This window comes from Pleurodeles waltl, chromosome 6 (assembly GCF_031143425.1).
Source record: "Pleurodeles waltl isolate 20211129_DDA chromosome 6, aPleWal1.hap1.20221129, whole genome shotgun sequence".
Lineage (NCBI taxonomy): Eukaryota > Metazoa > Chordata > Amphibia > Caudata > Salamandridae > Pleurodeles > Pleurodeles waltl.
Genome location: NC_090445.1, coordinates 49,733,435 through 49,755,682, shown reverse-complemented (window position 1 = coordinate 49,755,682; position 22,248 = coordinate 49,733,435). Strand labels below are relative to the sequence as shown.

Sequence of the window (22,248 nt, the reverse complement as noted above, 5' to 3'; positions counted from 1 at the left end):
GCATCTGCCAGTCCTTGAGCTTCCTTGTCTGTCCAGATTGGGAGCTATTGGAGGAAGGGCAATGCCGGGTATGGAAGGTGCTTAAAACAGCACCAATTGGGGAATTAAACACTATATCAAATAAATTATTACCATTATTACAGTCATGACAATGGTAATTAGAAAACAATACTACTGCTAACAATATCAGTAACATAATAATAAACATAATATAAGGGTAAAGTACCCCCTGCCATGCATTATAAGGATATTGCAAATCACCAAGGAGTTCCATAAACATATAGAGGAACAAAGCTGAAGGCCGAGCTCCTTTATAGGGTTATAGAACTCCAAGGTGGCTTGCAATATCCTTATCGTGTATGCTAGGGTGTACTTTATTCCATATAATACACGGTCACACCATCACCTGTCCCACAAACCACTTACAACCTTGGTGTGTAGCTCTTTCATATGAAAGAGAGAGCATGCTTGAAACACGGCGATAAAAATAAAACTTCTTGTACAAAGTTACACACAACAAAAACCTGTTAGATATTTGTTGCAAGCAGATATTAGAAACAATCCAATACAACTTAGTTAAAAAAAAAGCAGCAGCTCAGAATATGTAGACACATGCAGAAAGATTCTAGCTTTCTCTATCCAATGAGTGCAAAAAACATGTTCTCTCCGTTCGTCACTGTAACTCGCACCAATAGACCAGGAGAAAGGCAAGCAACATTCAGTTTTTTGTTGCTGTAAACAGCTGCTTCAGTTATGCTCAGTAACTCACAAGTCGTTTATTATAAAGAAATTAGAGGCTGACATTTATACAGGGATTACAGAATCCCAAGTATAATAATATTAATATTTATAATATAATACTTCTAATATAATATTTATATTAATGACAGTTATATTAAAATTAATAGTAACAATAATAATAACAATTTTAGACAATGTAACAGATACAAAATAAATTTGCCACACTCACCTGGGGCGCAGACGCATTCCAAGAGCCCTGGTCGGATCTGCCGACAGCTGCCCCCATTGAGGCAGGCCCCGGGGCTGCAAGTGCCGGCCAGGAACTCGCAGCCGGAGCCCGAGAAGCCCTGCAGGCAGTGACATTGGTAGGACCCCACCTCATTGAGGCAGGTGGCTCCGTTGTGGCACGGTGGGGGATCGCCGGTGCACTCGTTCACATCATGCTCGCATAGCTCGCCCTCGAAGCCCGGCGGGCACTGGCACACGAAGTTGGGGTAGGTGTTGATACATTTGCCGCCATTGATGCAGCGGTTGCTGGAGCAGTAGTCCTTTTGCTGGCAGTTCTTACCTGGAGACATGCAGGAGTCACACTGAATGTAGGTATAGTGTAATATCACCCAAGTCTTGTTGCAGGACACCCTTCATCCATTACCCGTAGCAAGCCATGCACATTTTGCTATCCCAATATTGAGGACCACCTATGGCCACTGTCTAAAAGGCTCCACTTTCATGATTTAACAGAGGATCATGTACACACCCAAAATCTGCCAGTCTTTCTTATGAGGGTTTCCTGGATGGGAGGTCAGAGTGAAGCTGCATTTGAAATCCCAAGCTACTGAAGCACCTTTTCAACCCTCCCGGCCAAAATAGAAGAGCGGTGTGGTAATGCCTTCCAGTGGGTTCTCTTCCCCACTGCTGGGTTCAGGAGATAGGAGTCTGAGCGGTCCACCCTTTGGTGAGATATGGTTGCCTGCTCCTGTGTCTCCCACCCTGCCCTTGGAGCCCACTTAGGTTTGCACACATGCCACTGTCTAAACAGCTCCACTTTAATGGTTTCATTTACACACCCAACACTTGCCAGCCTTTCTTATGAGGGTTTCCTGGCTGGGAGGTCAGAGTGAAGCTGCATTTGAAATCCCAAGCTACTGAGGCACCTTTTCAACCCTCCCGGTCCAAATAGAAGAGCGGTGTGGTAATGCCTTCCAATGGGTTCTCTTCACCGCTGCTGGGTTCAGGAGATAGGAGTCTGAGCATTCCACCCTTTGGTGAGATATGGTTGCCTGCTCCTGTGTCACCCACCCTGCCCTTGGAGCCCACTTAGGTTTGCATTGTTGGTGTCCCCACTCCTCGCCTCAGGTGTGGCTCAGCAATAGGTCTGACCTGGTGACACCTTCCGGCGCAAACCAAGGTATTAGTGGTAATACAGTGGGCAAAAGGGGAGCAATTACCAGTTGTGCATGTTATTACCTATTTTAGCCTTAATCTGTAAATTATCTAAAGTACACAAGGAGAACTGGGCACAATGCAGTTTGTGCAGGGATGTTCGACATCCTTATTCAGTGGTCAGCTCAAATGACCGCATGAAAGTAAGACCGAGTGTTGTGAATTTACAACATTCATTACAATTCATTAACACATAGTACTCTCCAGTGAGGTTTCTACTCCTCTACTAGTTCAGTAAATGTGGAGAAGAAATCTTAGCCGTCTTTCCTTAATGTCCTGAATATCTCAAACTTTCACTTCTGTGTATTATTATAGAGCAGTGGTTCCCAACCTTTTGACTTCTGTGGACCCCCACTTTATCATTACTGGAACCTGGGGACCCCCACTGAATCATTATTGGAATCCGGGGACCCCCTCCACTGAGTCAGTACTGAAAGCTGGGGGCCTAATCTGTTCATATTATTTGATTTTCTAAGCAGTCGCGGACCCCCTGAGGAGGCTTCGCAGACCTTCGGGGGTCCCCGGACCATAGGTGGGGAACCACTGGCATAGAGGTTTAAGAAGGAAATGACGTCACTGATCCTTTCCCATCACACATGACTGTATGTGCTGATTAACAGCATCTTCTGCTTTTGGCAGTTGTTTACAACTCAGAATTCACAAGTGTCCCGCTACCCAAACCATGGATGCCGAAGACTTTATCCTGGACCCCACCGGGACACCCTCTCACTAAGTGTGCATGGCACAGCACACACAGGCTGGGATAACTTGGGTGCAAATCTTACGTTCACCTCGTGATTGCATCCCTGTGAGGGCATCTAGGGCATATCGTCTATCACGGCAACTCTGGTTACACCCCCCCCCCGCCATGACGGCATCTCTGGTTATATCCCCCAAAAAGGCATCTGTGAGAACAACCCTTATATAGGACATCTCCGGTATGTCCTCTACCACGGTAACTCTGATTATCTGCGACTATGTCAACATCTAGGGTTACATGTGGTATATACATGTCATATGAGGTCGCATCTTGTTACATTCCCCATGACGGACTCTAGGGCTACATTCTCCATAATTTCTGCTTACATGCCCTATGAGGGCATTCCTGGTTCCATATTCTGGGAGGGCATCTCTGGTTACATGTCATGTGATGTCACGTCTCGTTACATTCCCTATATTCTCCATAATTTCTGATTACATGCCCTATGACGGTATCTCTGGTTACATCCTCTAGAACCACATGGCAGGTTACATTTTCTAAGAGGTAATTTCTGATTATATGTCTGCTTACATTCTCTGCGAGGGTATCTCTGCTTACAATTTCTATCAGGTATCACTGGTTACATTCTTGAACGAATTCATCGTTTCACTTTATTCTGATTTCTAACACTCCCTTGGTACCTGGGTGTCAGTCCAGAATCCGACTTCCTCGTCTTTATAGAGGAGCAAATAAAACTTTCCATCACAAATGCCACCCTTGCCCTACAAACATCCATCGGGTTGGCATCAGCAGTTAGACCACTTATGAGCTCTACGCTGGCAATGCACTGTCTGTCCCACCCCCGCCCACCTCCAGCCTGCTGCAGGATGTATGCAGTCTATCAGCTTGGAGAGGAATACTTCCATGACACCTTACCTCAAGGTCTGCCTACCATCCTTTTCAGGTATCATGAAGGGAGGCACCCCCTTTACCTCACAGAGTGGAGTCTGGAGGTCACCAAATCTTAGCAGTAGGCAGCGGACCAGACAATGGGCCCAAAAGTGATTCAGTCTACAAGAAAGAGACCAACCCCGAGAAATCTCCATCGTGATCAACCTCTGGAACTTGAGTCCTATCAGTTCCAACTTCTCAGCAGGTGCTCTTCAAACACTTTTTCTCTAAGCCTCACAGCAACGCCCTCTGCTGCCCCATACACACTACTCCATCAACATAAGCCTGGGACAGAATAATATCACTGTTAAACTGTGGCATGTGTTACAACCTGAGCCCTTTAGGAAAGTCATCTATGAGGATGTATATGAAATATTTCCTACAAAATGGGTTTCGAACTCTAACAGTGATGGTCTTTCTTCTGTCACATGGAAGCCCTGACTCCTGCAGCGGGAGAGCAGCATTTGCTCTGTTGAGATTTGTTAGGTTCATTGGTTCCCAGGGACAAGAAAGCAACTTCAGGACTGCTTTCCAAGCCCTTGTACTCTCACATCGGGGTGGTGGCTATGCCATGCTCCATGGCCTCCTACACGGCCTACACGCTGCAGCACACCTCACCAAGGAGATGAAGACATCACCCTGTGCTTGTAGATCTCCACTGGCTCCACTTGTCCACCCATAGCATCTTCAAAACTACTTCATCAACAAGCCGCCGCCACTCGCATCCCTGTCTGTGTGACAGGTTCGCCATCTCCACCAGATCTTGGCACAGCCGCAGCCAGGAGACCATCAGATGGAGATATAAGAGTGGAAGAGAGAGAAGGTCTTCTCCATCGATGCACCCAGGATCTGGGTCAACATCCCTGTATTCATCAGGACCACCCAAACCCCCCTCCAGCTTAGAAAAATGCTGAAGACACCTTATATAATAAAGTGACAGTCTTTTTCCTCTCCCAGAAAGCAACTACACTTCCAATCACTTGTGACTGTATCTTTGCCTTTGACAAGGCACAGCAGCTTTTTATTTAAGTGTGTGCTCTACCATACACAACATACATAGTTTTTAATTCTGTCAAAAACTTTCAGAAATCTGCACTGGGAGAATGGCACGCACTGCTGGCAGTGGGCACTGGGATGGGTACTGTAGGCAACTGCACCAGGACCTCTACTGTTACTAAACATTCTGCACTGGGCACCCCTGAGTCAGGTGCCAGGTGTCAACTACTTTCAGTGATCACTGCCCTGAGCGCAATCTGGACAGACACAAACACATTCGATCACTTTACCACTTTGTACCAGGGCGCCTGACTCGACTGCCACCAGACCGCTACACTACACCTGCCCCTGCCCACCACCCACCCCCAGTTCTTCCAGCCCAGCGTCTCACCTGTCCATCCTGGCAGACACTCGCAGCGGTACTCAGTGGCTGAAAAGCGATGGCACGTGGCGCCATGCTGGCACGGCTGCTGGAAGCAGGGGTCACCGGCCACCCCTTCACACTCCCTACCAATGAATCCAGGGAGACAGGCGCATTGGAAGGTCACCGGGGCCCCACGCTGGACGCCGGGGCGACAGGTACCCCCATTGCGGCAGCGGCCTGGGAGGCAGGGGCTCTGGAACTGACACTTCTCACCCATGAACCCAACCTCGCACCTGACAAAAGAAAGCAAAGTCAGAAGTGGGGCGAGAGGGGAGAACAACACTTTATGCATTTGTTTCAGGGCCCGCAGGGAGAGTGTCCGCAGGGAGAGTAATGGGAAGGGAGAACTGAGGGGAGGGAGAGGGGAAGGCAGTGCAGGGATGCAAGCAGGGAGATGTGCGGTGAGGGTAAGATGCAAGGCACAGAGGAGGGTGTGTGGAGGGAGAGGCGCACACCGGGACTGTGACAGGCTGAGAAAGGTGCAGCCAGGGAGAGTGCAGAGAGAGAGAGGTGTGGGATGGGTGCAGGCTGAGAAGGGCGTGGGCAGAGAGGGGTGCAGACAGACAGTGGGAGGTGTGGAATGGGTGCAGACTGAGAGGGGTGTGGGCAGAGAGGGGTGCAGACAGTGGGAGGTGTGGGATGGGTGCAGGCTGAGAGGGGTGTGTCATGGAAGAGGTGCAGACAGTGAGAGGTGTGGGATGGGTGCAGGCTGGGAGGGGTGTCGGCAGAGGGGGGTGCAGACAGTAGGAGGTGTGGGATGGGTGCACGCTGAGAGGAGTGTGGGTAGAGAGGGGTGCAGACAGTCGGAGGTGTGGGATGGATGCAGGCTGAGAGGAGTGTGGGCAGAGAGAGGTGCAGACAGTGGGAGGTGTGGGATGGGTGCAGGCTGAGAGGGGTGTGTGATGGAAGAGGTGCAGACAGTGAGAGGTGTGGTATGGGTGCAGGCTGAGAGGGGTGTGGGCAGAGAGGGGTGCAGACAGTGAGAGGTGTGGGATGGGTGCAGGCTGAGAGGGGTGTGTGATGGAAGAGGTGCATACAGTGAGAGGTGTGGGATGGGTGCAGGCTGAGAGGGGTGTGTGATGCAAGAGGTGCAGACAGTGAGAGGTGTGGAATGGGTGCAGGCTGAGAGGGGTGTGGGCAGAGAGGGGTACAGACAGTGAGAGGTGTGGGATGGGTGCAGGCTGAGAGGGGTGTGTGATGGAAGAGGTGCAGACAGTGAGAGGTGTGGGATGGGTGCAGGCTGACAGGGGTGTGGGCAGAGAGGGGTGCAGACAGTGGGAGGTGTGGGATGGGTGCAGGCTGAGAGGGGTGTGGGCAGAGAGGGGTGCAGACACTGGGAGGTATGGTATGGGTGCAGGCTGAGAGGGGTGTGGGCAGAGAGGGGTGCAGACAGTGGGAGGTGTGGGATGGGTGCAGGCTGAGAGGGGTGTGTGATGGAAGAGGTGCAGACAGTGGGAGGTGTGGGATGGGTGCAGGCTGAGAGGGGCGTGTGATGGAAGAGGGGCAGACAGTGGGAGGTGTGGGATGGGTGCAGGCTGAGAGGGGTGTGTGATGGGAGAGGTGCAGACAGTGGGAGGTGTGGGATGTGTGCAGGCTGAGAGGGGTGTGTGATGGAAGAGGTGCAGACAGTGGGAGGTGTGGGATGGGTGCAGGCTGAGAGGGGTGTGGGCAGAGAGGGGTGCAGACAGTGGGAGGTGTGGGATGGGTGCAGGCTGAGAGGGGTGTGGGCAGAGAGGGGTGCAGACAGTGGGAGGTGTGGGATGGGTGCAGGCTGAGAGGGGTGTGTGATGGAAGAGGTGCAGACAGTGGGAGGTGTGGGATGGGTGCAGGCTGAGAGGGGTGTGTAATGGAAGAGGTACAGGCAGTGGGAGGTGTGGGATGGGTGCAGGCTGAGAGGGGTGTGTGATGGAAGAGGTGCAGACAGTGAGAGGTGTGGTATGGGTGCAGGCTGAGAGGGGTGTGGGCAGAGAGGGGTGCAGACAGTGAGAGGTGTGGGATGGGTGCAGGCTGAGAGGGGTGTGTGATGGAAGAGGTGCATACAGTGAGAGGTGTGGGATGGGTGCAGGCTGAGAGGGGTGTGTGATGCAAGAGGTGCAGACAGTGAGAGGTGTGGAATGGGTGCAGGCTGAGAGGGGTGTGGGCAGAGAGGGGTACAGACAGTGAGAGGTGTGGGATGGGTGCAGGCTGAGAGGGGTGTGTGATGGAAGAGGTGCACACAGTGAGAGGTGTGGGATGGGTGCAGGCTGACAGGGGTGTGGGCAGAGAGGGGTGCAGACAGTGGGAGGTGTGGGATGGGTGCAGGCTGAGAGGGGTGTGGGCAGAGAGGGGTGCAGACACTGGGAGGTATGGTATGGGTGCAGGCTGAGAGGGGTGTGGGCAGAGAGGGGTGCAGACAGTGGGAGGTGTGGGATGGGTGCAGGCTGAGAGGGGTGTGTGATGGAAGAGGTGCAGACAGTGGGAGGTGTGGGATGGGTGCAGGCTGAGAGGGGCGTGTGATGGAAGAGGGGCAGACAGTGGGAGGTGTGGGATGGGTGCAGGCTGAGAGGGGTGTGTGATGGGAGAGGTGCAGACAGTGGGAGGTGTGGGATGTGTGCAGGCTGAGAGGGGTGTGTGATGGAAGAGGTGCAGACAGCGGGAGGTGTGGGATGGGTGCAGGCTGAGAGGGGTGTGGGCAGAGAGGGGTGCAGACAGTGGGAGGTGTGGGATGGGTGCAGGCTGAGAGGGGTGTGGGCAGAGAGGGGTGCAGACAGTGGGAGGTGTGGGATGGGTGCAGGCTGAGAGGGGTGTGTGATGGAAGAGGTGCAGACAGTGGGAGGTGTGGGATGGGTGCAGGCTGAGAGGGGTGTGTAATGGAAGAGGTACAGGCAGTGGGAGGTGTGGGATGGGTGCAGGCTGAGAGGGGTGTGTGATGGAAGAGGTGGAGATAGTGGGAGGTGTGGGATGTGTGCAGGCTGAGAGGGGTGTGTGATGAGAGGCGTGTAGACAGTGGGAGGTGTGGGATGGGTGCAGGCTGAGAGGGGTGTGTGATGGAAGAGGTGCGGACAGTGGGAGGTGTGGGATGGTGCAGGCTGAGAGGGGTGTGGGCAGAGAAGGGTGCTGACAGACAGTGGGAGATGTGGGATGGGTGCAGGCTGAAAGGGGTGTGGGCAGAGAAGGTTGCAGACAGACAGTGAGAGGGATGGGATGGGTGCAGGCTGAGAGGGGTGTGTGATGGAAGAGGTGCAGACAGTGGGAGGTGTGGGATGGGTGCAGGATGAGCGGGGTGTGGGCATAGAGGGGTGCAGACAGACAGTGAGAGGAGTGGGATGTGTGCAGGCTGAGAGGGGTGAGGGCAGAGAAGGGTGCAGACAGACTTGAGAGGTGTTGGATGGATGCAGGCTGAGAGGGGTGTGTGATGGAAGAGGTGCAGACACTTTGAGGTGTGGGATGGGTGCAGGCTGAGAGGGGTGTGGGCAGAGAGGGGTGCAGACAGACAGTGGGGGGTGTAGGAGGTGTGCAGGCTGAGAGAGGTGTGTGATGGAAGAGGTGCAGGCAGTGGGAGGTGTGGGATGGGTGCAGGCTGAGAGGGGTGTGGGCAGAGAGGGGTGCAGACAGACAGTGTGAGGTGTGGGATGGATGCAGGCTGAGAGGGGTGTGTGATGGAAGAGGTGCAGGCAGTGTGAGGTGTGGGATGGGTGCAGGCTGAGAAGGGCGTGGGCAGAGAGGGGTGCAGACAGACAGTGGGAGGTGTGGAATGGGTGCTGGCCGAGAGGGGTGTGTGATGGAAGAGGTGCAGACAGTGAGAGGTGTGGGATGGGTGCAGACTGAGAGGGGTGTGGGCAGAGAGGGGTGCAGACAGTGGGAGGTGTGGGATGGGTGCAGGCTGAGAGGGGTGTGGGCAGAGAGGGGTGCAGACAGTGGTAGGTGTGGGATGGGTGCAGGCTGAGAGGAGTGTGGGTAGAGAGGGGTGCAGACAGTGGGAGGTGTGGGATGGATGCAGGCTGAGAGGAGTGTGGGGAGAGAGAGGTGCAGACAGTGGGAGGTGTGGGATGGGTGCAGGCTGAGAGGGGTGTGTGATGGAAGAGGTGCAGACAGTGAGAGGTGTGGTATGGGTGCAGGCTGAGAGGGGTGTGGGCAGAGAGGGGTGCAGACAGTGAGAGGTGGGGGATGGGTGCAGGCTGAGAGGGGTGTGTGATGGAAGAGGTGCAGACAGTGAGAGGTGTGGGATGGGTGCAGGCTGAGAGGGGTGTGTGATGCAAGAGGTGCAGACAGTGAGACGTGTGGTATGGGTGCAGGCTGAGAGGGGTGTGGGCAGAGAGGGGTACAGACAGTGAGAGGTGTGGGATGGGTGCCGGCTGAGAGGGGTGTGTGGTGGAAGAGGTGCAGACAGTGAGAGGTGTGGGATGGGTGCAGGCTGACAGGGGTGTGGGCAGAGAGGGGTGCAGACAGTGGGAGGTGTGGGATGGGTGCAGGCTGAGAGGGGTGTGTGATGGAAGGGGTGCAGACAGTGAGAGGTGTGGGATGGGTGCAGGCTGAGAGGGGTGTGTGATGCAAGAGGTGCAGACAGTGAGACGTGTGGTATGGGTGCAGGCTGAGAGGGGTGTGGGCAGAGAGGGGTACAGACAGTGAGAGGTGTGGGATGGGTGCCGGCTGAGAGGGGTGTGTGGTGGAAGAGGTGCAGACAGTGGGAGGTGTGGGATGGGTGCAGGCTGAGAGGGGTGTGTGATGGAAGAGGTGCGGACAGTGGGAGGTGTGGGATGGTGCAGGCTGAGAGGGGTGTGGGCAGAGAAGGGTGCTGACAGACAGTGGGAGATGTGGGATGGGTGCAGGCTGAAAGGGGTGTGGGCAGAGAAGGTTGCAGACAGACAGTGAGAGGGATGGGATGGGTGCAGGCTGAGAGGGGTGTGTGATGGAAGAGGTGCAGACAGTGGGAGGTGTGGGATGGGTGCAGGATGAGAGGGGTGTGGGCATAGAGGGGTGCAGACAGACTTGAGAGGTGTTGGATGGATGCAGACTGAGAGGGGTGTGTGATGGAAGAAGTGCAGACACTGTGAGGTGTGGGATGGGTGCAGGCTGAGAGGGGTGTGGGCAGAGAGGGGTGCAGACAGACAGAGGGGGGTGTAGGAGGTGTGCAGGCTGAGAGAGGTGTGTGATGGAAGAGGTGCAGGCAGTGGGAGGTGTGGGATGGGTGCAGGCTGAGAGGGGTGTGGGCAGAGAGGGGTGCAGACAGACAGTGTGAGGTGTGGGATGGATGCAGGCTGAGAGGGGTGTGTGATGGAAGAGGTGCAGGCAGTGTGAGGTGTGGGATGGGTGCAGGCTGAGAGGGGTGTAGGCAGAGAGGGTGCAGACAGACAGAGGGAGGTGTGGGATGTGTGCAGGCTGAGAGGGGTGTGTGATGGAAGAGGTGCAGACAGTGGGAGGTGTGGGATGGGTGCAGGCTGAGAGGGGTGTGTGATGGAAGAGATGCAGAAAGTGGGAGGTGTGGGATGGGTGCAGGCTGAGAGAGGTGTGTGATGGAAGAGGTGCAGACAGTGTGAGGTGTGGGATGGGTGCAGGCTGAGAGAGGTGTGGGCAGAGAGGGGTGCAGACAGTGGGAGGTGTGGGATGGGTGCAGGCTGAGAGGGGTGCGTGATGGAAGAGGTGCAGACACTGGGAGGTGTGGGATGGGTGCAGGCTGAGAGGGGTGTGTGATGGGAGAGGTGCAGACAGTGTGAGGTGTGGGATGGGTGCAGGCTGAGAGGGGTGTGGGCAGAGAGGGGTGCAGACAGTGAGAGGTGTAGGATGGGTGCAGGCTGAGAGGGGTGTGTGATGGAAGAGGTGCAGACAGTGTGAGGTGTGGGATGGGTGCAGGCTGAGAGGGGTGTGGGCAGAGATGGGTGCAGACAGACAGTGGGAGGTGTGGGATGGGTGCAGGCTGAGAGGGGTGTGTGGTGGAAGAGGTGCAGACAGTGTGAGGCGTGGGATGGGTGCAGGCTGAGAGGGGTTTGGGCAGAGAGGGGTGCAGACAGACAGTGGGAGGTGTGGGATGGGTGCAGGCTGAGAGGGGTGTGTGATGGAAGAGGTGCAGACAGTGTGAGGCGTGGGATGGGTGCAGGCTGAGAGAGGTGTGGGCAGAGAGGGGTGCAGAAAGACAGTGGGAGGTGTGGGATGGGTGCAGGCTGAGAGAGGTGTGGGCAGAGAGGGGTGCAGACAGACAGTGAGAGGTGTGGGATTGGTGCAGGCTGAGAGGAGTGTGGACAGAAAGGGGTGCAGACAGTGGGAGGTGTGGGATGGGTGCCGGCTGAGAGGGGTGTGGGCAGAGAGGGGTGCAGACAGACAGTGGGAGGTATGGGATGGGTGCAGGCTGAGAGAGGTGTGGGCAGAGAGGGGTGAAGACTGCCAGTGGGAGGTGTAGGATGTGTGCAGGCTGAGAGGGGTGTGGGCAGAGAGGGGTGAAGACAGTGGGAGGGGTGGGATGGGTGCAGGCTGAGAGGGGTGTGGGCAGAGAGGGGTGCAGGCAGTGGGAGGTGTGGGATGGGTGCAGGCTGAGAGGGGTGTGGGCAGAGAGTGGTGCAGACAGAGAGTGGGAGGTATGGGATGTGTGCAGGCTGAGAGGGGTGTGGGCAGAGAGGGGTGCAGACAGTGGGAGGTGTGGGATGGGTGCAGGCTGAGTGGGGTGTGGGCAGAGAGGGGTGCAGACAGAGAGTGGGAGGTGTGGGATGTGTGCAGGCTGAGAGGGGTGTGGGCAGAGAGGGGTGCAGACAGTGGGAGGTGTGGGATGGGTGCAGGCTGAGAGAGGTGTGGGCAGAGAGGGGTGCAGACAGTGGGAGGGGTGGGATGGGTGCAGGCTGAGAGGGGTGTGTGATGGAAGAGGTGCAGACAGAGAGAGGTGTGGGATGGGTGTAGGCTGAGTGGGGTGTGGGCAGAGAGGGGTGCAGACAGTGTGAGGCGCAGGCTGAGAGGGGTGTGGGCAGAGAGGGGTGCAGACAGTGGGAGGGGTGGGATGGGTGCAGGCTGAGAGGGGTGTGTGATGGAAGAGGTGCAGACAGTGGGAGGTGTGGGATGGGTGCAGGTTGTGAGGGGTGTTTGATGGAAGAGGTGCAGACAGTGGGAGGTGTGGGATGGGTGCAGGCTGAGAGGGGTGTGTGATGGAAGAGATGCAGACAGTGGGAGGTGTGGGATAGGTGCAGGCTGAGAGGGGTGTGGGGTGGGTGCAGGCTGAGAGGGGTGTGGGCAGAGAGGGGTGCAGACAGACAGTGAGAGCTGTGGGATGGGTGCAGGCTGAGAGGGTGTGGGCAGAGAGGGGTGCAGACAGTGGGAGGTGTGGGATGGGTGCAGGCTGAGAGGTGCGGGCTGGAAGAGGTGCAGGACGAGGCAGGTGTGCAGGGAAGAGGTAGATGAGGGATGGATGCAGTCCAGCGGTATAAGCAGGTGTCCGTGTGCTGGGCACAGGCTAAGAGGTGTGGACATTAAGAGGAGCCGCCTGATAGGTGGGAGAGGGGCGCAGGCTGGCACGGAGCTGGGCAGGGGGATGCATGTGCACGAAAGGTGAAGGTACAGAAAGGTGGGGGCTGGCGTGTTGCGAGCTGGGGGAGCATGGCAGAGAGAGGTGCGGGCAAAAAGGCGTGAAGTTAAACATCCAAACTTTGCTATATTCTAGAAAGAAATGTCAGTAATTGGTAACAAAAAACGTAATTGCTTCGTAAAGACGAATTGTGCAAGCCATGTACAATGTGACATGGCGACCACAGTAGCAAGGCTCACTTGTTGGCTGCGGTACGAAGATTTGTGCAGAGAAAACAGACAGCATTACCGTTGTTGGCGCCTTTTTATCAGAAAGCCTATTCGTGTTATAAAAATCCACTGTATATCCTGCTTCAGTTTTAATATCACGACATCAAAGTAAAACAAATCAAGGAGCAAGGCAGATTAAGACGTGTGGTGGCTCTTAATGAAAAGATGCAAGTCCTCTCCCATCTGCAGTCTAACAAAGGGGCCACGTCACGACCACTTGAACAGAACTGGGAGAATATAAACATCGTGACGATGTCCTGGGATTGACAAACAGTGCATCCGAGGATGCCAGAGCATGGGAAGCAGAGATGCGAGCCAAGGGGGCCTGACGCAGAGCGCTCTCCTCCCCATCCGACTGTTTACTGCACTTTTCAAAGAATCGATGCCGTGCGCAATCCTGACAGCTAAGGCTGTCTGTAGCCAGACACAAACAGGACACGCGAGGCACGGGCTGGCTTCAGAGGATTCTGAGAGCAGAACATCAACAGGGTTATTCTTCTTTTTCCGAAGTGAATTAAAGAGATGTGGTGAGATATTTCACGATGCAGAGGGGTCGGCTTGATTCAAAGACTCGTCCCATTTTTTCATGGAAGACATATTTAGGTGAGGTAGATGTTTCTCCTGGAAGTTCTCGTCTCTCCACGTGATGCCAGCTGATGCCTGGGTCTTTAACTGTGGCACAGCACAGTCTGAGCTTGGCACAGGTCTCAGGAGGCAGCCAGTGAGGAGAAAGCTGCAGAAGGGGGTAACATGGTCTGATTTCTTGGCCAGGGGAGGCTATGAGTAAGGGACTTACCTCTGTAAAGTAGGACATCTCTGCCACCTACTCTGTAGGTCAAAGGTCGTCACATGGCACAACACTGAAGCAAAGACAACGAATCAGGTAAGGTGCGGGCTTCAGGCAGGTTAGATACAAATCTGTTATCAGAGAGATGGGGATCAAGGGGTACAAGGCGGTTGGGCAGGCCAGTCAAGTGAAAGCGAAGCGCCTAGAGGTGCCGCTTGGGGGGGGGAATCTGTCTTTAGAGGGGGATTGCTTAAGGTCTGAAGGTCTGTACTGATACACCGTAGGTCTACCTTTTACTAGTCCAACTTTATAGGACATGGATACTCTCTGTGTGATACTGCAGGACCGAGACTCATACATGAGCATTGAGTTATCCATACTTATTGCTTCAGAGTAGTGACATTCCTCTGATAAAGGCCAGTATCTGGGAATAAATGTAAATATAGATCATATTCTGAAGTAAAGAAAGATTCTCCTTCAATGCAGGCAGGACTGAATCAAGCTTTGTAATCTTGGAAAAGTTTATTTTCTCAATTATTGAGAAATCAAGAGATAAATTGCGTCACTCATTTTAGGACAGGTAGATATTGACCACACAGCCCCTGAGCGGGTTTCATTATTTTTGTTTTGCGAGGTACTAATGTTGGAAAGGGAGCTATCCTTGCCTAATTTGATCTAAAAGCATCTGGCACGGCGGGCGTATAGATGAGTAAGATCTAAGGATCCAGGAAATCAGAGTCGCTGATGGCAGACCTCAGGTTCCTTCCACTCATTTCACTTACAACCAGCGCCTGAACAAAGAGAGAAGCAGGATGCATACATAGGGCATCGCAAATGCATGTAGGTAAGTGCTGCGCACTGTGAGAGGGCATCTCTGTCTCCAGGGGGTGACTGGTCACTTTAAAGCAATCATGGGAGGTCAGCAGTCTTCCCACTTTCACAAGACATCAAGGCAGAGGCCAAGCAGGTCTGGTCGAGGTGAAGAACTCAGGGAAGGGAGCTCTGATGTACACCTCTACTTGTAACATGATTCTCCTTGGTTCTTTATTCCCTAATTGACCCCAGCCCCACCCTCCTCTCTTCCTCCTCTTCTTCTGTTTGGGGGCTTTACTCACTCTCCTGCTCTCTTCAACCCTTCCCCCTTCTGGAGCCTTTAAACACTCCCTGCCCCTCCCCATCCATTTATTCAGTTTTTAGTGGTTCGCTCAGACATGGAGCCCTATCCCCTATCAGAACTAGACACAAAACTGGTGCTGGACAGCCACAACTCCTAAAAAATCAAGCACCCGCCGAATCTAACAAAAAGCACATCCAGGAGCCTAAAGCACATACTTCTCAGATCTCATCCAGAAACTTCAATTTCTGACCCCTTCTTCTGTTACAAAAAAAGAAGCTAGAGTAAGGGATCTTATCTACTACATGAAAAGAAGAGCACAATGGAGAAAAACCCTATATTCTCTGCTCCTGATCATTGTATCCAAGAAAACTCCATGGTCTAAGACTCTCTGCAGATCCCTCACTCGCTTGCAGAGCAGAGGCAATTATCTCCCTATAAAACAATGGGGTTATCCTCATCCAATCACCAGACCGCAACCTGGAAGTATTCAATGACATTTTCTCTATCATCCAACATCTTGTGACTAATAATGAACACGCCCCTTACCATGGTCGGCCTAGTTCTGCAGGCAACCCACAGGAATTCCAACTAATGTCCTCACCTATCCTCGCCACTTTAAGTATGCCACCCTTTTTCTCCCCCTCAGCAGGCAGATTATCAAATACCAATTCACCACCTTCAACCCAGGGGTTTAAGTCCACATCTATGAATCGCCAAACTGCTTTGCACCCATACTACACCTCTAGAGTAGTGGTCACAGAGATACACAGCAATGGTAATAACACCATCACCCCGATTCTACATTCAGCCTCTGATTACACCCTCATGGATAATACTAGCTTGCCTATGACACTCCCCATGGCCCAAAAAATCAATCAATCAAAACATTTACAGAGCGCGCTACTCACCCGTAAGGGTCTCAAGGCACTGGGGGGGGGGGGGTGGAGGAAGGGTCACTGTTCGAATAGCCATGTCATTAGTTTTTTCTTGAAAAGCCGGCGGTCCTGGGTCTTGCAGAGGTTGTTGGGGAGGGAGTTTCAGGCCTTGGGGGCGAGGTAGGAGAAGGATCTGTGTGCATTTGATGAGGGGGATTGTGGCGAGTGCGAGTTCGGCAGATCGGAGGTGGCGGATGGGAGTGTGGAAGTTCACTCTTTGGTTGAGGTAGGCTAGGCCGACGTTGTGGAGAGATTTGTGCGCGTGGATGAGGATTTTGATGGTGATCCTCTTGTCGATGGGGAGCCAGTGAAGGGATTTGAGGTGTGGTGAGATGTGATCATGGCGAGGGAGATCTAGGACGAGGCGTGCAGCTGTTTTGGATTCTCTGGAGTTTGCGTTTGAGTTTGAGTGTGATGCCGGCGTAGAGGGAGTTACCGTAGTCTAGCCTGCTGCTGATGAGTGCGTGGGTGACGGTCTTTCTGGTCTCTATGGGAATCCATTTGGAGGTTTTTTTTCAGCGTACGGAGTGTGTTGAAACAGGAGGAGGTGACGCCGTTGATTTGTTGGGTCATGGAGAGGGAGAGATCCAGGATGATGCAGAGGTTGCGTGCGTGGTTTGCAGGGGTAGGGGCGGGGCCTAGGGCGGTGGGCCACCAGGAGTCGTCCCAATGGTTTTGTTGGGACCAAAAATGATTATTTCGGTTTTGTTGGAGTTGAGCTTGAGGTGGTTGGCGGTCATCCAGGTGGCGGTGTCGAGGAGTGCAGCGTGGAGGTTGGTTTTGGCGGTAGTAGGGTTGTGTGTGAGCGAGATGATGAGTTGAGTGTCGTCTGCGTAGGAGAGGATGGTGATTCCGTGTGGTTGGAGGATGTTAGCGAGTGGGGTCATGTAAATGTTGAAGAGGGTGGGGCTGAGGGAGGATCCCTGGGGGACACTGCAGATGATTTTGGTGGCAGTGAATTGGAAAGGAGGGAGGCATACTTTTTGGGTTCTATTGGTGAGGAAGGAGGAGAGCCATTCTAGGGCTTTGTGTCGAATCCCTGCATTGTGGAGGTGTGTGCGGAGTGTGTGATGGCAGACTGCGTCAAAGGCCGCGGAGAGGTCTAGGAAGATGAGTGCGATGGTCTCACCCTTATCGACTCTGGTTCTGATGTCGTCAGTGCATGCGATGAGGGCGGTTTCTATGCTGTGGTTCTTCCGGAAACCGGACTGGGAGGGGTCGAGTGTGTTGTTTTCCTCTAGGAAGTGGGATAGGCGTGCGTTCACAAGTTTTTCCGTGACTTTGGTGGGGAAAGGGAGGAGAGAGATGGGGCGGTAGTTGGAGAGGTCGTCTGGATCAGCTTTGGGCTTTTTTAGGAGTGCAGTGATTTCTGCGTGCTTCCAGGGGTCTGGGAAGGTGGCGGTGTCGAATGATGTGTTGCTTATGTCACGAAGCATGGGGGCGATGGTTGGGCTGGCTTTGTTGTAGATGTGGTGGGGGCAAGGGGCGGAGAGGGATCCAGAGTGGATGGAGTTCATAGTTGTTTCAGTTTCTTCGACGGTGGTTGGGGCCCAGGTGATAAGTAGGTTGGGGAGGGTGTAAGGGGGTCTGTGTCGGGCAGGTGGGGGGTGTGTGCAGTGGGGGAGTGTGGTGTGAAACTATTGTGTATGTCTAGGATTTTGCGGTGGAAGTGGTTTGAGAGGTAGTTGCAGAGGAGTTGTGTGTGTACGTGGGGTCTATGTTGCTGGCTTTGGGTTTGGAGAGCTCTTTGATGATGGCAAAGAGTTCTTTGCTGTTGTGGGAGTTGTTGTCTATGCGTTCCTTGTAGTATGCTCTTTTGGTGGTGCGTATGAGTTGGTGGTGAGTGCGGATGGTGGTTTTGAGGGTGGAGAAGTTAGTGGTTGAGTGTTCCTGTCGCCAGGCTTTCTCAGCTTTACAGCATTTGCATTTGGAGTCTTGGAGTTCAGTGGTGAAACATGGGGCATTCTTGATGTTGCGGTTGGTGATGTTTTTTCTGAGGGGGTGAGTGTGTCTGCGCAGGTGGTGATCCAGTTTGTGAGGTTGAGGGCAGCAGTGTTGGGGTTGTTGGTGTGGGTGTTCGAAGTTCGAGCTCCCAAACCTGATGAGCATCACGACCCATGTGACTCCAGGGCCCTTGGCTAGCCAGCTCACGAGCTCTTCACTTCCTACCCTCAAGCTTAACTCCATCTCCAGCCCAACCCCTCCCACACCCCACTGGTTCTCTCAGGCCAGAAACACTTAAACAACATAGTCCTGAACACCCCCTCACCACTTGACCCCTCAACACAATCCACATCCACTTGTTTCCACACCTCACTAGAATCCAGACTGGGCCAGATTACACTAAACCTACAACAACCTAAGGCAGACCCACAAAGTCTACCATGTGTCTCTGCAGAGTTGGCGAACAATAGGTAGCCCAATGGGACTTCAGGGAAAAACAGCCACATCCACTCTCAATAAATACCACACAAGGCTATAAAACTGGAAACCTCACTTGTCAATCCCAATGTATCATGATCTTCCCAGATTACACCTGCCACGTCCAACAACACTGTGAATCCTACGACGAAGTCAAGACGACACTCCGGACAATGAACCTGTAATACATGCTGATGTTCTCAGCACAGCTCAAGATTATTCACGACTCTAAGACCATTTTTTTTTACACCCCAGAGTTGGCATGGGAATGGGCAATGGAACAACAGACCTTGCGACACAACCTGTCTCCTACCTGGGGGTCCCCCCAATGGGGGTCCCCCTTAGAGAAGGCACCGGGCTCCCTGCCAGATGCTGGAAATCATGGAGAAGACATGATAGAGCATCAGTTGCGGAACCCTACTCCGACAAACATGATCCCTACTTATCCCTACTTAGAACCAAGGCCCCAACACCTGCAAAGACAATTGCCATAACACTTGTCAACCCGTCCACGGCCCAAGAGCCTTCTATGGACAAGACAGACACAGCATTAAGTTTTCCCTAAATCTTTATAATCATGAACCCCATAAGCACAGATACCACCTTTATTTATAGAGGGCTGGAATGGACTCACGTTGGGAGCATTCTCTTGGCCCAACACCTAAGCTTGAATTAGTTAGGGGGAGGAGTTGTGGGGGAGTGAGGGCTGGGGGATGTTGGGGGAGTACAGAAATTGGTAAGGTTAGGTGGTTTTGGCTTTCTCAGGTTAGAAGTTTTGCTGCTTCTCTGTTCTACATAATATGACAATGGCCACCACATAAGTGAAGCTTGCACTCTGTTCACACAGTACTTGACATTATCTCCAGCCACCGTGGGTGCAGGCCATGCAGGCTGCCCACGATTATACCACTCTGCCCTAACCATATTTAAAGGGGGAGGTATTTTGATTTGCTAATTGACATGGTCCCACTGTCCTGCTTCTACAGGAAACACACCTGCTAGGAACAAACTGCTACTTTCTGGCCTGCCACAGGTACGACATAATCTACCATGCATACTGCAGGGAAACAGCAGTACTCCTTCGTAAGACATTTCCACTGGTTGACTCCCAAGTGAAGTTAGACCCCATGGGGGTATGCTGTGGTAGAGGGCACCCTCAAAGACAGCAGGCATCACTTCATCGGCATATATGTCCGACCTAACCTCCTACATCGCACCATGGAGGACATGCAGAGAACGGTCCTCCAACTTCCCCACAGGATTACTGTTGCCAGATGTGACTTTAAGGATATTATGGCCCCCGCATTAGACTACACTGGCCACAGTACCACCTGTGGCTGTGTGGGGGGGAAGTGGGTTGAAGATGAGGAGCTGGTTGGATGGCATGGGCTTATGTGATGCATGGACAGCATGGAATCCCAAGACTTAGGCATATATCCACCTTTCAACAGCACATAAATTGCAATCCCAAATCAACCTAATACTACTCCCAACCTCAGACTTCCTTTACACTGCACGCTCGCAAATACTGCTCAGTGCTATTTCTGATCCTGTGACCCTAACCTTTGGCCAACAAGGATAGAGTCCCCACCTGATGTGGCGACTTAACGCCTGGCACCTGCAGCAACTCAACTTTAAGAGCTTCCTTGCCCAAGAAATAAGTAACTATTATAAACTAAACCAAGATACTGTGGGCTCCCCTGGCACACTGTGGATGGCAGGTAAGGCCACCCTTTGAGGACTGGTGCAATCTAATCTGAAAGGGAAGGACTGAGCCAGGTGCCAATAAATGACTGACCTAGAATCCAACATCCTTACACTAGAATGTATTGATTATTCCAACATGACAGATCCCCGGCGGCCACCAGCTGGAGCTGGAGAGAACATCCCTTCGACAACCAGCTCTAAAAGAGGCCGCCAATGCTGTCTGGCTTTGACTAGAAGCAGACAAATTGGACAAGCATTTTTAGATGCTGATGATGAGGAAGGTTGCCCTCAGGATTCTTACGGTGATGGCCAGGGCCATTGCTGCTACGTTTGCAGTGTGCAATCGTGATCTATATGCTCTGCGTGAATGCCCCCAAAAGAAGGGCAAAATCCCCATGCCACAACCCAAAGGGAGTGACAGGGCCACCCTGGATCTCCCACTCACAATTGAGGAGATTACCCTGACACTCGGGGACATGAATTCTGGGAAGACCCAGCCCAAGATTACTTCTCCATGGAACACTATCGACATTTCCAAACCCAGCAGACTCCTCACCTCCTAAAACTATATCAGGAGGCAAACGATAAAACACACATCCCTCTCAAGCCTGACTTGGCCACCATCGTTGTTCTACCAAAGCCAGACTGACCAACAGACCACTGCACATCTTCCCGCCCTATATCTCTCATCAGCTTCAAAAGAAAAAATTATTGCGATAATACTAGGCAGCTGCCTCCTTAGAGTCCTCCCACATCTGATTCAACTGGACCAATGTGGGTTCATGCCTAGAAAAAGTATTAGGCACTGTCTCTGTACAGTAAACATGGTCCTGGCTCGCCTTTCAATGCTCGGGGAATGAGACCATTCGCTTTGTCCTGTATTCTGAAAAAGCCTTCAACTCCATCAACAGTGCCATTCTGGAGGAAGCAGTCGCAAAGTTGGACATCCAAGTGCTGTAGTCCAACCCCCGAGCCTAGGTCTGGGTTAATGGCACCCTTTCAGCTCTCTTCACAATATGCCACGGCACCAGACAGGGATGCCCCCTATCATCTTTTCTCTTCGCCCTAGCCACAGAGCACCTGGCAGCGTTTGTTCGCTGCAATGCACAAAAAGTTAGATTTATCAGGTGATGGCGAAGGAGGACCGTCTTGCCCTAAATGCAGACAGCGTCCTTCTCTTGATTCCTGAACATCCCTTAGGATTCCATGACTGCTCCAGATGCTCACCCTACATGGAAACTCATCAGGACTAAGAATCAGCTGGTCTAAATTGGTCCTGGCCCCCTGGGGGGAGGGATGGACTGGCAATTACAACACACAATACCTAGACTCAGCTTCTGCTATTTAGGGATATACATAGCGCTTGAAACAGGCTTAACCTGGAATCTTAACCTGGTTAGTAGCCCAACTCATGACAGATCTCAACCACTGGGCAAAACTGCCCCTTAACGTCCTGGGCCATAAAAAATGATTGCACTGCCCTACATGCTATACACACGACAAAACTATACTCTGCTCATACCACACACCTGCTTCGCAACGTCCCAGCCAAAACACGTACATTCCTACAGCTTAACTGCACCTTCCACATCGCCTTTGGTAAATGCGCCCAAACCTCATGGGATGGGGGTATGGGCATGGCAGACATCTGACATGGTCAATGGTTGGTTAAATGGAGGATTGAGAGGGCTGGCTGTAGGTGGTAATCCTGGGACTAGACAACATTAGACGTATACTTTATAAGATACCCATCTTCTCTTACCTCCCTCAACTCACTTAATGGTCCTCTCAACATGGCGATTGACACTGTCCAGAACCACAAGCACACTTTCAGCACCTAGTATGGGACTGCTCCCAGATCACCCAATATTGGCAGGAAATCTTTACTACCTTAGCTAGAGTGACTGGGAGGCCAATAGACCTCTGCCCACAATGACACTTACAGGCGTCACAGACAGGATCAATGACATGATCGGGGGAAAAATCCTTGGTGGGGATGGGATCTGTGCTGGACAAATGAGACATTGCTAACTGCTGCAAGACTGCCTCCCCACTTCCCTTGGAGTGGGCCCTGGGGGTGGGTAATGGAGCGGTGCGCTAAACCGGTAGGAACAGTCTACTTGTCAAGAGGCTGCCCTGGGAACACAGAACGATAAGAGGGAAATGGCTGACATATTGTGGGCCACTCAAAATTGTAATTATTTTGTATTACACCGTACTACGCTGTTGTATGCCTTGTCATGTTTTAGTGCAAGGTTATGTAACGCTGTGGCT

General features: G+C 52.9%; 1 protein-coding gene across 1 annotated transcript in view; it reads right to left on the bottom strand.

The window, feature by feature from the left end:
• NOTCH4 (notch receptor 4) overlaps nt 1-22,248 on the bottom strand; it is a 264,289-nt gene that overhangs the window by 174,427 nt on the left and 67,614 nt on the right. Inside the window, exons 3-4 of the mRNA XM_069237252.1 lie at nt 5,223-5,488; nt 971-1,309 (exon numbers count right to left, since the gene is read on the bottom strand). Coding sequence (XP_069093353.1) covers nt 971-1,309; nt 5,223-5,488 — 605 coding nt within the window. The remainder of the gene's footprint in view (nt 1-970; nt 1,310-5,222; nt 5,489-22,248) is intronic.